This window comes from Xyrauchen texanus, chromosome 34, assembly GCF_025860055.1.
Source record: "Xyrauchen texanus isolate HMW12.3.18 chromosome 34, RBS_HiC_50CHRs, whole genome shotgun sequence".
Lineage (NCBI taxonomy): Eukaryota > Metazoa > Chordata > Actinopteri > Cypriniformes > Catostomidae > Xyrauchen > Xyrauchen texanus.
The window spans coordinates 24,250,405-24,265,771 of NC_068309.1; the positions used below are offsets into that span (position 1 = coordinate 24,250,405).

Genomic DNA, 15,367 nt, shown 5'->3' on the forward strand with positions numbered 1-15,367 from the left:
TATTGAACTAGGTGTTGGTTTGAACCCAACAAATAAAATCTCTGCTTGAGAAAACATTTATATATAGTTCTTGTTACAACTAGCCCCGGTCTCCCCTACTGTTGCATTGATAATAATTATAAACTACTAATTGAGCTCTAAAAATCTATTATATGGGTCATTTATTTTTAACATCTTTACATCTTTTGTTCAAATTAGTAATACCACTGCACTACTTCTTGACAATCAATCCTCATTATATATCTACTAATTTTCCTTCTAGCCACATTTTGGCAGAGCCAGTCCTATCATGTCACCTGAAGCAATTTCAGTAAAACTGTAACACGCACAATATTCACTCTCAGATGCCATCACATGACTACGATTTCTGCTTTTATAAACATTGCATTTTGTGACTGGATAGTGCTGTTCACATTTATAATGGACATTACCAGTAGGATTACTCAAACCAGATGGACCTACCCGTATATATCCTGTCTTCTGAAAATCTTCAAAGGTAAGTCTCTTTCTCAAAACAGAGTAAAGAGATCAGAGTTTCATACATCTTTCCTGTTAAGGAACAGAGGTCATGGTGTAAGCACATGTAAGCACTTCACACCCCACCCAGACTCGACTCAAGAGAAAGGGATGGGAAAGAAAAAGATTTTCTGATAGAAGTCTCAAAGCAACCTGCCACTCATTTAGCTTTGCTGATGCATGAATTATTATTCTTGGTCCAAAGTAATTACTGCAATATGTGACCTCACTTTTGCTCCTGCCATGACAATGTTTTTTCTATCTCTCTGGACCAGATAAAAAAAACCAGTTTCTTAGTTTATGAATTTTCTTTTCTTGACCGTCACCACTACGAAAACAAACAATGCTTTGAAGAGTGGTTGCAAACTACTACACAAACAGGGAAGTTATAAATAAAGGACAGACATGTCTGGATTCTTGAGAGCACTTCTATTTTGAGAATCATCCTGTTCATTTAATATTCCTTGGCATGCAAAAGTATGCCCTACATAGGTAACGTGTTACACATATAACCTGTTAATATAAACAATTACAATAAATTACACTGAAAAAAGTGGTAACCTCCAATTGTTACCTCAAGTATTTATTTGATTTGACCCATAAAGAATGTTTTCTTGATGTAAACCAATTTGTCAGGCAATTAAATACATTTTAGGTTAATTTTAAAATAGTTTACAGTGTATTATTACAGTTTGGTGCTTCAAAATAATTTGATATTAGGCCTCAGCAAATATTGTTCTTATCAGAATAGTGTTATATTGTGATGAGGCAGGCAAGGAATGAGGATCTACACGCAGCTTTATTAAACTGAAAAATAAACAAGTTAACTCAGAATAAAAGGAAACGCAAAACACTGGGAAACTATCATAGACAAAAACTGACAAAGGAAACAGGGAAAACAAGGAACACTGGGGAATCAATCAGGGAGAATCAATCAAGGAATAAAACTACAAGGACTACAAAACTAACACAGGAAACAGGAGACTAAACAAGAATTCCAACATAAAAGCACAAAAGCAAAAGACAACAGGGATTATGACATGAGGGATTGTGAAGAACAATGAAACAGTGAGAAACACAGTAAGCATGCATCATATTTAATTAGAGGGCTGTAAAGGTTTGCTCTTTAGTATGTCATTTTCCAAAAATAAACTTTCAAAAACAATCCTGTTTAAGCTAATGTAATAAAAATTGGAATGAGGCAAAAAGTTTAAGCTTTACACAGATCTACATGTCTGTTCATATAAAGCTGAAATGAAATATATTATTACATTGGTCTCTGGAATACTTGATTCTGATTGGTCATTGGGATCTTGCATTCTTATATTTCTGAGTGACAACTGCAAATCTGGGGATTAAGACATATAAGACTTACTGTAAGTCATCTTTCCTACTTCTCATGTCACTCTGCGAAATCTACAATTAAGTTAAAAAACATTATTCAACGCAAATCAATATTTAATCTCCATTTACTTGTTTATCTGGCAATTAGTCTTGTAATAAGCATGATAATGAGCAGTCAGATGGTCATTTTCGCAAAATAAAATTCAGCTATTCAGTAATTTCTTTTTTTTTCACACATAATATCAGAATTTCAATGCAAATCAATATTTCATGTCCATTTAGTTTTGTATTTATTTGGCAAGTAGTCTTGCAATAAGCAGGATAATATACAGTTAGCAGGTTGTAATTGCAAAATATACCCCCGTCGGGGATTATTTTGCGATAACAAATGGCTGATTGAACATTATCCCTTACATAATAACTTAATCAGTTTTCATAATCCGCTACAAACAAATACAACATTCTAAAATGTCTAATTCTAGAACAAACACATGGTAACTATTGAAAACAAATAAAATAAAATAAAGACTTAATGGGATACCCTTTATTCTGCATAGAAATTGATCAGAATTGCAACATCGGATCACAGATCTATCAATGATGTTAGAATTCACTCTCAAACTTCATACATTTCTGGTTGTCTGTCAACAGAAGAGGAACCATATACAGTAATTCACAGCAAGCCACATAAAGCATGCTGCTACAATGCAGATAACAAAAACACAGGTCCAGCTTGTGTCAACACAAAGAAAACACTAGTTGCAAAAGACAGAGATTGAATGAATCAAATTAGCACTCACCGGTTTCAACAGTAGACGAGAGGCCCACCATTTTCAGAGAACAACAAGCTTAGCTCTGTTCCACTAAGTTGTGATATTAAGACAATATGATTTTGCAAGCTTTTAGTAGTTAATCTCTCAGTCCGTCCTCACTGCTATGATTAGGGGATGTACCTAATTTAGTCTCTCTATCTCTCTCAATCGCTCACTCTTTCTCTCTCTTCTCCTTCTTCCATATAACAATATATGGTTAAGAAGAAAAACACAAAATTTATAAAATTAAAGATGGTTAAATAGTTTTTGCAGTAACCTGTTTCTAAAGTGGGTACTTAAAAGTTGTTGCAAAAACGAAAAGTAAAGTTAGCTCTCTGAAAAGCTCTAGAATCTTTTGTTTCCAGGTGGCACTTGGTTTGTAACATAATGCAATGTCATTCATACGTTTATTTGTTTGACTTAAGAGGACAAACGTGTCCAAATACTTTTAGGGGGCACTGTAAATATATTTACAGTGTTTTTACACTTATAATTTTTATTACAACAATAAAATAAGCAATTCGTAGATATGGTCAGTAAAAATGAACTGCCAAATTGCAAGTAAACTCCTCCAAATGGTTTTTCCTGTCTCCCTAAGAGGAATATGAAAGTGTATGCATATGTAAAGGAAAACAAGAAAAATAGAGGGGTGGAAGAAGGGTAGGAGGCGGAAACTCGGAGCACAGAAAGGATAACTCTGTTATTGTACTGAGAGTGGTGCAATCACAACTCCCAAGCCACAGCTCTCCAGAGGGCCATTGTGTGGGTGTGCACTAACTGACACGGGCGTGGAAGTGACCCATCTCGTTTTCGAGTTACTTAAGTTCCCAAAAAACCCTCAGAGCCTATATCCATCGTCTTCAGCCAGCCATACTCTTGTCTGGAAAGTTTGTGGATGAAGGTACAATCAGCTCATTTACAATTATTTCAAAGGTTCCCTTGTTTCTGCTGAGGTGCACTTCTACTCTTCTTCCGTAAAAAGTGGCAAACTGCAATTGTTACCTTAAGGAGCTTTTTCTCCCTATCCCTTAAAATGAGTTTTGCCGATGTAACCAATCTTTATCTTTATCTTTATCTTTATTTTGTTTTGAAAGGGGACAGTGTACATTAATCAACATTGAAACAATGTAAATGTACCCGAGTTAGCTCAAAAGTGCTAATTTTCATCGGTAGTCCCCCAGCCGGGTGTAAAAAAGGCAACCTTAAAAATAACCACAGGTATAAAATCACAAAAATACAATTAAATACAACACATTATGGTTAAAAAATACAATTCATATTAAAATAAATAAATACACAATGTATAAGTGTACACAGAAAGCATTAGTGACTACAAGATTGGCTCTCAACCAGCCATTTGTTTGCATTCTTTTTGAATGAAAAGAATGACAAGGACTCTCTGATGTTTTCAGGCACTGTGTTCCATTGCTGCGCTGCTCTTACGGAGAAAACAGACTGACCAAAAGCTGTTTTTCTCCGGGGATAATGCAGTCTTCCCTCACTGCCCCTCTGGTTACCCTAATCTCACTAGATCTAAAATGTATAAAGTCACATAGTGGAGGAGGTGCTAGACCATGTCTGATTTTGTAAATTAAACAGATGTTTTTGTATTTAATTAGATTATCCCAAGTAAGTAACTGATATTTCCTCAGAATACTACAGTGGTGGTAGTGGTATGGTTTTTTATCCAGTATTTTTAATGATTGTTTGTATAATGTTTTTAATGGTTTTATTGTTGTAGAGTGAGTATTGGACCAGCTTATTAAACAATATGTTATGTGAGATAAAATCATAGAAAAGAAATATAATTTAGCAGCTTCTGTTGAAAGGAAGTCTCTAATGAATCTGAAGTTCACTAGACTGAACTTAATCCTATTACTAACTTTTTTTATGTGAGTTTTGAAATTTAGGTTAGAGTCTATATATAGTCCTAAATATTTATATTCTGTGACGACCTGTAATCTTTCTCCAGATAATACAATTTCAGGTTTTATATTTATATTATTTTTTGAAAAGAACATAGCTACTGTTTTGGATATATTCAATTGCAGACAAAATTGCTCTAACCAGGTTGAGATCAGTGACATGGCCTCTGTAAGTTTTGAGGCAACTTCCTCTGTGGATTTTCCATAGGCCAAAACAGCAGTGTCGTCTGCATACATCAAAGTGTCACAGGTTTTACACAAAGATGGTAAATCATTAATGTATAAACTGAAAAGAATTGGACCTATAATTGAACCCTGTGGAACACCAGTTGATAATGGTAAAGGGGTAGAACTATATTGGTCAATTCTTACACTTTGTGAACGAGATAAAAGGTATGAATTAATGAGGTCAATGAATTTTGGGGAAAAATTAAATGCATGAAGTTTATGCAGTAAAACTGAATGGTTAACTGTATCAAATGCTTTACTGAAGATCTAAAAAGATTGCTCCCACTACCCCTCCATTGTCCATATTTGATTTAACCTTTTCTAGAAAATAACATATTGCTGTCTCTGTGGAATGATTAGCCCTAAAACCAAACTGCATTGAGTGCAAAGGAAAAGAACTGCAATTAAGATGATTGGTGATTTGTCTAGCAACCAGTTTTTCAAAGACTTTAGATACTGTTGGCAAAATACTAATAGGTCGGTAATTAGATGAAAGAAGGGAGTTACCACCTTTAAATATAGGAATGACACTAGCAAGTTTCCATGACTCAGGAAATTTCCCTTGATCTAGTGACACATTAATGATGTGCGTTAGTGGTCCCAAAATTGACTGACCTATTTGTTTGAGCATGAGTGTGTCCATCCCATACACGTCTTTTGCTCTTGAAGACTTAAGCTGTGTAATTACCTTTTCCACATCAGATATGGATACAAATTTTGGATGTAGTGGGGGCTCAATTAACAAATCTGAACTCATAACAGGTAAGTTGTTATGTTTCATAGGGAAACTTTTGGCTATGGTATCAACAGAATCAACAAAATACTCGTTTAGTGTCTGTGCCACAGCAGATGGATCCTGCATAAGCATCCCATTGTTCTTTAGTTGTATTAAGTTGTTACTAGAAGAAGTTTTACCTGTTAGTCTATTGATCTGTTCCCAAATCGCTTTTGAGTTACCATGACAGTTTTTAATAATTGTAATAAAAAAGTCTGCCTTTGCTTTTCGTAATTGTCTTATCACTTTATTCCGTAACGGAGCAAATTTTTGTCTGTCACAAGATAGTTTTGACTTTATGGCTTTTTTAAGGGCATTGTCTCTGTCTTTCATTAATTGTTTGATATCATCACTGAGCCAGGGAAAAGAATGTATTCAGGTTTATTCGATGATATTCAAATAATATTTTTGACTTGAATCAAAACAGTTAGTTGACGTGTTAGCACATGAAGCACATTTTGAAGGATAACTTTTTTAGTGTTTGAAATGTGTGGGAATGTGAGGTTGTTGAACCTCATGACTGCTTCAGTGGGTCTTAATGCATCTGTGCTGACTCTCACTGATCAAAGACACATTGTATTTCAACTTAACAATACAACTAAAGTCATCTCTCATCAACACTTTTATTAGATCCACACTAAAAAAAATTGTAACCTGCAAATCTTACCTTCAGGATCTATGTCTACTTGTAAAAGATTAAGCAGCAGGTTACCACTTTTTATAGTGTAGCAATTTCAACAATTTTTTCAGGACTTCTACGATTTTATTATTTTTCATGACATTTCCAGGCCTGGAAAACACCATTTTTAAATTCCCTGATATTTTCAGGTTTTCCGTGACCATGAGAACAATGCAGTCCTTTGCATATTTGATCACATTTACATGATGTAAACAGAGTTTATTTAGTGAAGATGTGTTCCTAGGTTGTAACTGGGATGTAGCGATTTAAAATAGTACATTCAAACAAAGCTAAAAGCACATTCTTTGTATAGAATAGGCAAAGCTTAAACAATATGTCATTCTGACTGAACATTCATTCAGTGGGTCTGCATAGAAAGCCCAAGACAATGTGCCATTGTGAGGTCCAAAATTACACAATGACATCACCTTTGAGGAAAACAGGACAAAGCAGCACGTAGCGTTCACAAATGCAGTGTAAACATTCATTCACCCAAATAAACTACAGCTTAATACACATTCAAACACTTGCAAAACAAATTCTAGGGAAAGCAGCTGTGCGGTCTTGAGGCAAGGGCATTGTGGGTAAGGGGATATGTCCTGCAGCTGTAGTTTCCTGTCTGGGCTGACGACAACAGTTTCTATCATCCCAAACCTTCTGCTTCCTATTCCTCTACTCCACACACCCCACAAAAATGACCATCAGTTCTTCACTAACCAGAGCACTCTCTTTCAAAGTTCCCTCCCATCTGCACCAGTTCCATCGGAAGACTGCCAAAATCATAGCATACAGCTTATCTAAAGCAGTAATGGTCTTATACACAAACCATCCTGGGATCTCTCATGAGATATGAGGGTACAAGCACAATATGCAGAATACATACTATCCCTAAAAAAGCTTATCAGTTGTCTGATTCAGGGTGGGCGGATATCAATTGCCAGAAACTGTAGAAGACACAGAAGGGCCGACACATACAGAGGGCCGCCAGAGAAGGTCACATGGAGGCGATATATCTATAATTTAACGCTTACTATTTAAGCGGATGGCAGCTTGCTGGATGGGGTCAATCACAGAGGAACAACAGGCCACATAATTGAAAGGGAGGGGATGAAGGCTTTGTGGATGACAACATGGTTATTGATGGAATGAACATGTTAATGAGCATCCATGGGAAAAATCCTCCTACATAAGAAAACAAGCTGCAATACATTATGAAAGATTCGGAATGTAAATCAAAACTCACTGATTACACTGATGATTCTTAATATCTTATGATATACACACTGTAAATACTAATACATTGAATTTACACCAGATATTTGAGGAAACTCATCATCTCAAAACATGTCATTAAGTTCAACTAATTTGGTCTTCTCAAACAATTAACTTTTTAACACTTTAAGTAAAGTTATCTACTTGCAAATAGATGTAAATAAGATTTGGGATCAAAATAATTAGCAATAATATATAAAAATATATAAATAAATACCATTATTGCATATGGTTCAGAGGGGAAGTTATGACTAGACCCTTGGTCAGGTTGAAAACATTTGATTCTCCCTAGTAGCTCTAAGTGCACATAAAACTGCACTGGTGACTTAAAAAAAAAAAAACAGGTATACCAAATCTAAAAAATACCAAATACATTGAATTAAGCTAAAAAACAATATTAATTATAATAACTACTATATGTCCCATTATTTGTATGAGTTAAAGGAATATTCTGGGTTCAATACAAATTAAGCTCAATCAACAGCATTGAGCAAAATCTGGGTTAGTAAGGCACTTACTGAATGGGGCCAATCCATAAACGTAAAAATACTCACTGTTTCCAAAGTATAGCCACAAGACATAAACAATATACACAATAACATGATTTTGGTGTGATAAAATAGCTTACTAACCTTTTCTGTGTGAAGTTATATAACATTTTACAACTTTGTTGTCATGAAGCCATATTGTCAACACTAAAACGACAGTAAAACTGGCGATTTAAACAACTTAACAGCTAAAATAGTACACAAGTTTTAACAGAAGAATGAATGCTTTTATAAAATTATAAGCTGCACATTTCTGCATTTAAACCCTCCAGAAATTGGCCACGCACTTGTATTGTAAGTGTATCACTGTAACTTCAATTTCTGATTTTTTTAAAGATAAGGAGGGACGAGTCAAAATAATTTTTTGTAGTAATCAACATTAAATGCTGTTACTGACCCTAACTTATACTGAACTCTGAAAATTATTTTTAATTATTTACTCTTAAAACCATAATTATATGGATTTTGAAACCAAAGAAGTTTGGATATTTCAGTTATGATTCCAAGATATGAAATTTCCACTTGTAAACTGAGTTTATTAAGGACAAAATCACTAAATTGTAGGTTCTATAATATTTTACTTTCATGAACTTTTAGGCAACCACTGTATTTTAAGATATTTAAGGTCATATAAATGCCTTTGTACTACAAGAGAATGGTTAGAAGATAATGCTAACACTTAAGATTCTGTATAAGGGTTTTGAAGAATGGAATCAGACACATGTCAGCCAGAAAAACAAAAAGAACAAAAAAAGTTTAACAAGGAAAAACAAACAAAAAGTGCATTTCAGGCACTGCAACAAGAATCTAATGTAACAAATGGTTAGAAAAGTGAACAAAGCGACTGAAAAACAGGAACACCATAGCCAGATGAACGATCAAACAATTTCACAAAAACACACAGCGAACAAAGGGGATATATGGAGGGAGGAATTAGGGAGCTAACAAGGAGGGCAGGTGACAGGAAAAAGGAGAAGACAGGGCAAACAAGGCGGTGGAGCCAAGATACCAGATGAGGGGCACATGGGAATGAGACACAAACAGAAGCCATTGATAAGATTTGACATTTATTTTCTCAGAAACATGTTGCACCCAAACAGGAAATGATTGACAGTTGAGACCATGGCATAATCAGCTCATCAATACAACCTCCATCAAAATTCAACAATACCAGAATATGCTCCAAAAGCTGTTCAACATGATTAACAGTAGAACGACAGACTTCAATTTTCACCATGAATTTAAACTCTGCACCCATAAACAGATGATATTTAAAGAGCTCATTGTAATATTTGCTCATCTTCTCTGTTTCTACACTGCAATCATAAGACTTCATGTTCGAGGACAAGAGAGTTGCATTTGCACATTCTAACAAACAACATTGATTGCAAAACACTAAAACCTGATGTCTGCCCTGATTGTTGTCTAGTTTTTACTTTATAAAGTAACTAGTGGTGGTTGGGTGACGGTAGCTAAAGCCACGCTTTCACTACACAACTGTCAGACCACCTGAATTGCTGTACTGCTCACATTACTCTACAGTCATATCCAAAAGTATTGGCAGTGACATCAATTTTGTGTTTCACAAAGTTTTCTTCTTCAGTTGTTGTGGTGTTGATTCACATTATTTCTAGATTATTGTGCAGACTGATCAGATGTATTTTAAAGAATTGGGAAAAAAATAAACTTTATCACAAAAACCCAAATTTCACATTTTTTTGGCCCTGGCAAAAAATGAAGAGCTAACATCATTTCACTTATCATATCTTCAGCACCTGGGAAAGTGTGAACGAGTACTAGTCAGGTGAAATCACTCTATCAGTCTGATTGGATTACAAGAGCAGACTGATTGCTAAAAAAGAAGAGAAGAAGTGCTTCCAATCATTGTGTTCGTGTTCTTTGATGCTTTGCATCAAAATGGCCTCACGTGCAAGGAAATTGCTGCAAAGAATTTTGCACCTGAAAGAACCATTTACCAGATCATCAAGAACTTCAAGCAGAGAGGTTCAACTGCAGTGAAGAAGGCTTCAGGTCATCCCAGAGTGTCCAGCAAGCACCAGGACCATCTCCTCCTGAGGAGTCAGCTACAAAATCGTGTCACCACCAGTGCAGAGCTTGCTCAATATTGGTAGCAGTTTGGTGTGAGTGCATCTGCACACACAGTGAGGCGAATACTTTTGTACAATGGCCTGGTGTCAAGAAAGGCAGCAAAGAAGCCACTTCTCTCCAAGAAAAACATCAAGGACAGACTGAAATTCTGCAGGAATTACAAGGATTGGACAGCAGAAGACTGGTGCAAAGTTATTTTCTCTGATGAAGCCCCCTTCCGACTGTTTGGGATATCTGGAAAATCGATAGTCCGGAGAAGAAAAGTTGAACGCTACAATGAGTCCTGTGTCGTGCCAACAGTGAAGGATCCTGAGACCATCCATGTGTGGGGTTGCTTTTCATCCAAGGGAGTGGGCTCTCTCACAATTCTGCCCAAAAACACTGCCATGAATGAAGAATGGTATCAAAACCTCCCAAAAGAGCAACTTCTCCCAACGATCCAGGAGCAATTTGGTGATGATCCGTGCATTTTCCAGCATGATGGAGCACCATGTCACAAGGGAAGACTGATAAAGAATGGATCGCCATCAGCAGGATTTGGCCCAGAAACTGATATCCAGCATGCCAGAGCGAATTGCAGAGGTTATGAAGAACAAGGGTCAACACTGTAAATATTGACTCTTTCCATATATTGATTGTTTTTGCCTATAAAATCTTTAAAACTCATGAAATGCTTATCATTGTTTTCCAGTATTTACGTCACTGACATTACATTTGGCCACGGCTGCACACACAAGGATTCTTGTCATCTGTCATCTTCTTGACGTAGCAGTGCACATACTACACAGCTGATCACAGAAAAGGTGCACAAATTACAAGATCTTTGGCCAAGAGTCATCCCTGGCCAACAGCGGAAAAAACATTTTCTCTGATTATTTCGTGTGAGAAATGTGTGATCACAGGATTTTTCCAGAGGTTTATGATCAGCTCACTGTCCAAAAGTTGTCTATGTGTACTGATTTTGTCTGAAATGCAAAAGAGAAGACGAAAAAGACAAGATGAGTGCAGGCTGTCTGTGTCTGTTTTGGAAAAAACAAGTATATTCAAGTATAGTGCTCAGGCCATTTATTTATTTGTTAGAAATTATGTTCAGTTTTTTACAATAAAACACAATTGATCAAATTGTTGCTTTCCATTCCTGTACATAAAGATGCATGATAAGATGTGATTGGCTGGAGCAGTTCTCTGTTGTTGTTGTTGCATCGATCATACTACAAGATTATGTGGCGATAATATCAAGCATGCTTGAAAATATTGCAGTGTCTGTGACTGCTCAAGACCGGCTCAGATCACATTGCTGAATTGCTCATCCTTAACGAGCATCTCCGACTGTAGCGAGCACTGGTTTGGCTATGATCTGGGGGTTTTGTCACACACACCTTTAAAATCTGTGTGCAACAGGAAAATGGTGATTTCTTTCGCAGCTTTAATGGTTAAGGATCTGGCCTGGTAACCTTTGGGTTGCAGATTTAGTTGCATGTAACAGAATCCGAACTGGAGTGTTACTAAATCACAATCCTGCTCTGTCACTATTGTTCTCCTGAACAACTTACTTAAACCTAGATTGCTACTGGAGAACTGTCCAAGCAATTTAGTGTCCAATAGTTAGTTTGGATGAAAAGAAAGTTAGCAAACACATATGTTGGTACTTTATCTTTCAGTGATTTGTATAGTAACCACAAATCTTGAGAGTAAAAAACAACAGAAACATAGTTCATGTAACCCCATCATTACTAAGAATGCAATTAAGCTAACAAATTGTACTGAATTAGCCAATTCAGATGATCTCTCTTTAGAGAGATATAACATCATTATTATCATCACTTTATTTCTCATCAGAGGCTTAATTAATTGTTTAAATTTGAGCTTCTAGCAGGTGGGAGATTGGTCAGGAAGTTGGAAATGAACCAGCAATAAAACCATCCCTCCAAACAGATGATTCAAGCATACTTTATCAAGTCCAGGTTTGTTTTGAGTATCTCACGTTTTCTTTTTAAGTCCCAGCCCATATAGATAGTTGAGGCCTCGGCTAAATCTGTCCTTAAATCATTGAAATTCTTACCTTTCAAGTATAATTACTGCTCCTCCCCATACATTTGCCCCTACTTTGCATGGGATTGAAAAAGGTTGATGAAGAAAAGCTTTTTCCAGCTTTCCCCCACTCAACAGATGACATACTTTATTTAGGAGGTTAATACATTGGTCAATCACAGCAAACCACTGTGATGACAGGCTTTGATTTCCACTCTTTAGAAACATTAGAGTGTAAGGGCCCACGGAGTCACACACAAAGACCTTTCCGGCCACTCCGTATCGTAATAACCCTGTGTGATTTCTCTGTAGACAAGAGCTGCCCTTGACGGTTGCCGTTCCTGTGCAGTCAGTCCGTGGAATGCTGGAGTGAGGAACAGGGTCAGGCCTGTGCGGACCCATCAGGCGCATAAGATGCAGAAGAAAGAATCCTTTATCTCTTTGGCCATGGGTATTTATAGATATAAACCATGTGCACAAGGAAATGTTGGAGAGGAATCAGGTCAATTCTCTCACCAGACCCTTACCCCACCCCATCCTTCAAAGTTTGAATGAAGGAGGGAAGGGGGTGATAAATAAGTCTCAAAGGTTTAGCACTGATAGTGCATTTACATATACTTTAAAAGTTTGATTTCAGTCGATTCAGTCAATAATTTGTCAATAACTTGCTTTAGTGTGAATGAAATCCTACAAGTCCGATTTTTGTAAGTATGAATTTATTCACACTTTCAATCAGACTGGATCATCATTTGCTCACCCTCCTGCAATCCCAGATGTGTATGGCTTTATTAAACTGCAGAACCCAAATGAAAACTTTTAGAAGAATATTTCAGCTCTGTAGGTCAATACAATGCAAGTAAATGGTAACCAGATATCTGAAGCTCCAAATAGCAGATAAAGGCATCATAAAAGTAATCCATAAGCACATAGTGGTTTAATCTATGTCTTCCGAAGTTGGGTTGTGCTGATATACGATGATCTTGGGGATCGATGATGGTCAGAGTGATCACAAATAGCTGATGCCTTTGACAATGTTAAGACGATATTTGGCTCCTTTTCCCATTAATGTATTAAATTATTATTATTATTATCAAATTAATATTATAAACTATTTGCCCCACAGCACACAGACATAGTATCGTCTATGAGTGCTGCAAATTAACTCAGACATCTCAGCTCGGGTGATGCTTTGAGTTCAGATCGCTTATTTCCAAAGAGCAGTTCATTGTGAACGCAACTCTGCAACCTATACATCTGTGATTAAATCATAACATAATACAAAAACATGTTCACCCCGAACCTTGATTATTAGCATCATTATAATTATTATTTTTAAATTAATAATTGTTTTTATGTCTTCATTTGTAATACCGGTTTGAACATGAATACCTCAACCCTATTCTGTAGCCATCCAGTTGATTTTGGGTGAGAACAGACCAAAATATAACTCTTGTCTTAAGTCTACTTGGTGATCATGATTTCATGCTTGATTACACTTCCTATAGCATCATCTAGTGCTTTGCACATTGTCAAGCACTAGGAAGTGTGAGAGAGCTTGAAATCATGATCATGCCTAGAGACTGAAATGGCAATATTTACAGAGTTATGTCTGTTTAGATCTGTTTTCACTCAAAATCGACTGGATTGCTTTGGAAGACATGAATTAAACTACTGGAGTCTCGTGAATTACTTTCATACTGACTTAATCTCCTTTTTGAAGTTCTGGTCACCATTCACTTGCATTGTACGGACCAACATATATATTCTAAAAATATTCTAAAAATCTTTGTTTGTGTTCAGCAGAAGAAAGAAAGTCATACACATCTGGGATGGCATGAAGGTGAGTAAATAATGAGAGAATTTTCATTTTTGAAAATATCATGCCCACTTTAAACACTATCATGCCCATTGGTCCTAATTCTCACTACCGTTAGTCTGTATTAATAACAGTTATGAAATAATAAGATAAAAAATATTTGTCCATTATATCTGAAGAACAAATGTGTTCAACAGGGATTCGGAAAACAAACCATTACTGTCATGGAAATGGAATAATCTTAAGCAACACTTGCAAAATAGACCCTGCAACAGAGCTTTAAATCCAAAACTTGTTCTCATCAAATTCAAAGGTACAGGTTTCACCTACATGTCAAAACGAGTGGTCAACTGATATAAATCGGCTGATATATTTTCCCGTTTGGCTGATTTGTTTCTTGAGTGCGCTGAGAATAGCCTGCTTGCAAGTAAAGCAACTGTGTACTGGCTTGCATCTTCAGAGTAAAAGGACTTCACGTGTGCTGAGTAAATGTCATATTCATTATGCACTGTATGTACAATTGGTTTGATTCTGTATTTTTATTTTTTATGCGATTGCTCACGTGGACATGCCATCCATACAGTGTGTACTGTTATTTCCTTCTTCCATATATATGAACAATTAGTTAATGTGCAAATAAATTACTAAAATGTGATGACTAAACAGATATCAGAAAAAACTACTATCTACCATTTAAAATAAAATACTATTTTTAAGATTATTTTTTACAAAGTTTAGGTTTAGTGTGAAATTGAGTAAATATAGTGCTAAATAATAGTTTAATATTTTTTCTATATTTTTTAGCAATTTTATGTTTATGTTATTTACTATATTAAATTGTGTGAAGTATCGGCATTGTATCTGCCTATCGGACGGCCACCCTGCTTTCTGGATGTCAGCATCGGCCTTTAAAAAAAACATATCGGTGGATCACTAGTCAAAACTCACCAACTCTCCTCACAAGAAACTAGCACACACTTAAAAGGGCATTTCCAAATCAGCTAAAAACAGTAACAAGTAGCTGATGGGCTGTTTTTTTCCTGGCATCCATGCAAACAAACTCAGAGTTGAACACATTCTCAAGCGAATTTCCTGTATGAGAGGCGAGGAAGTCTTCTTTCAACTCATGAATAGCCATCATGCTGAACTGGCCTTCAACCAGATCAGCACAGCAGGATGAAGGAGCTGATAGCTGTGTTCAATGGAAAGTTAGGAACATGAAGAAAACAGAGTGCGAGATATTTTTACATGCAGGGTGCAACATGGAAAACCATAGCAATAACACACAAGTTTGCAAGCATGCTTCAAGAAT

At 36.1% G+C, this 15,367-nt stretch overlaps 1 protein-coding gene across 2 annotated transcripts in view; it reads right to left on the bottom strand.

The window, feature by feature from the left end:
• Nucleotides 1-15,367, bottom strand: part of LOC127628123 (actin filament-associated protein 1-like 1) — a 41,428-nt gene that overhangs the window by 25,532 nt on the left and 529 nt on the right. Inside the window, exon 1 of one of the 2 annotated variants that reach the window (XM_052104817.1) lies at nucleotides 2,661-2,766. The exons of the other annotated variant lie outside the window; for it this stretch is intronic. Within the exon in view, the coding sequence (XP_051960777.1) occupies nucleotides 2,661-2,691 (31 nt within the window). The 5' untranslated portion in view covers nucleotides 2,692-2,766. Of the gene's footprint in view, nucleotides 1-2,660; nucleotides 2,767-15,367 lie in introns of those variants that run through there. 2 annotated transcript variants of the gene reach the window in all.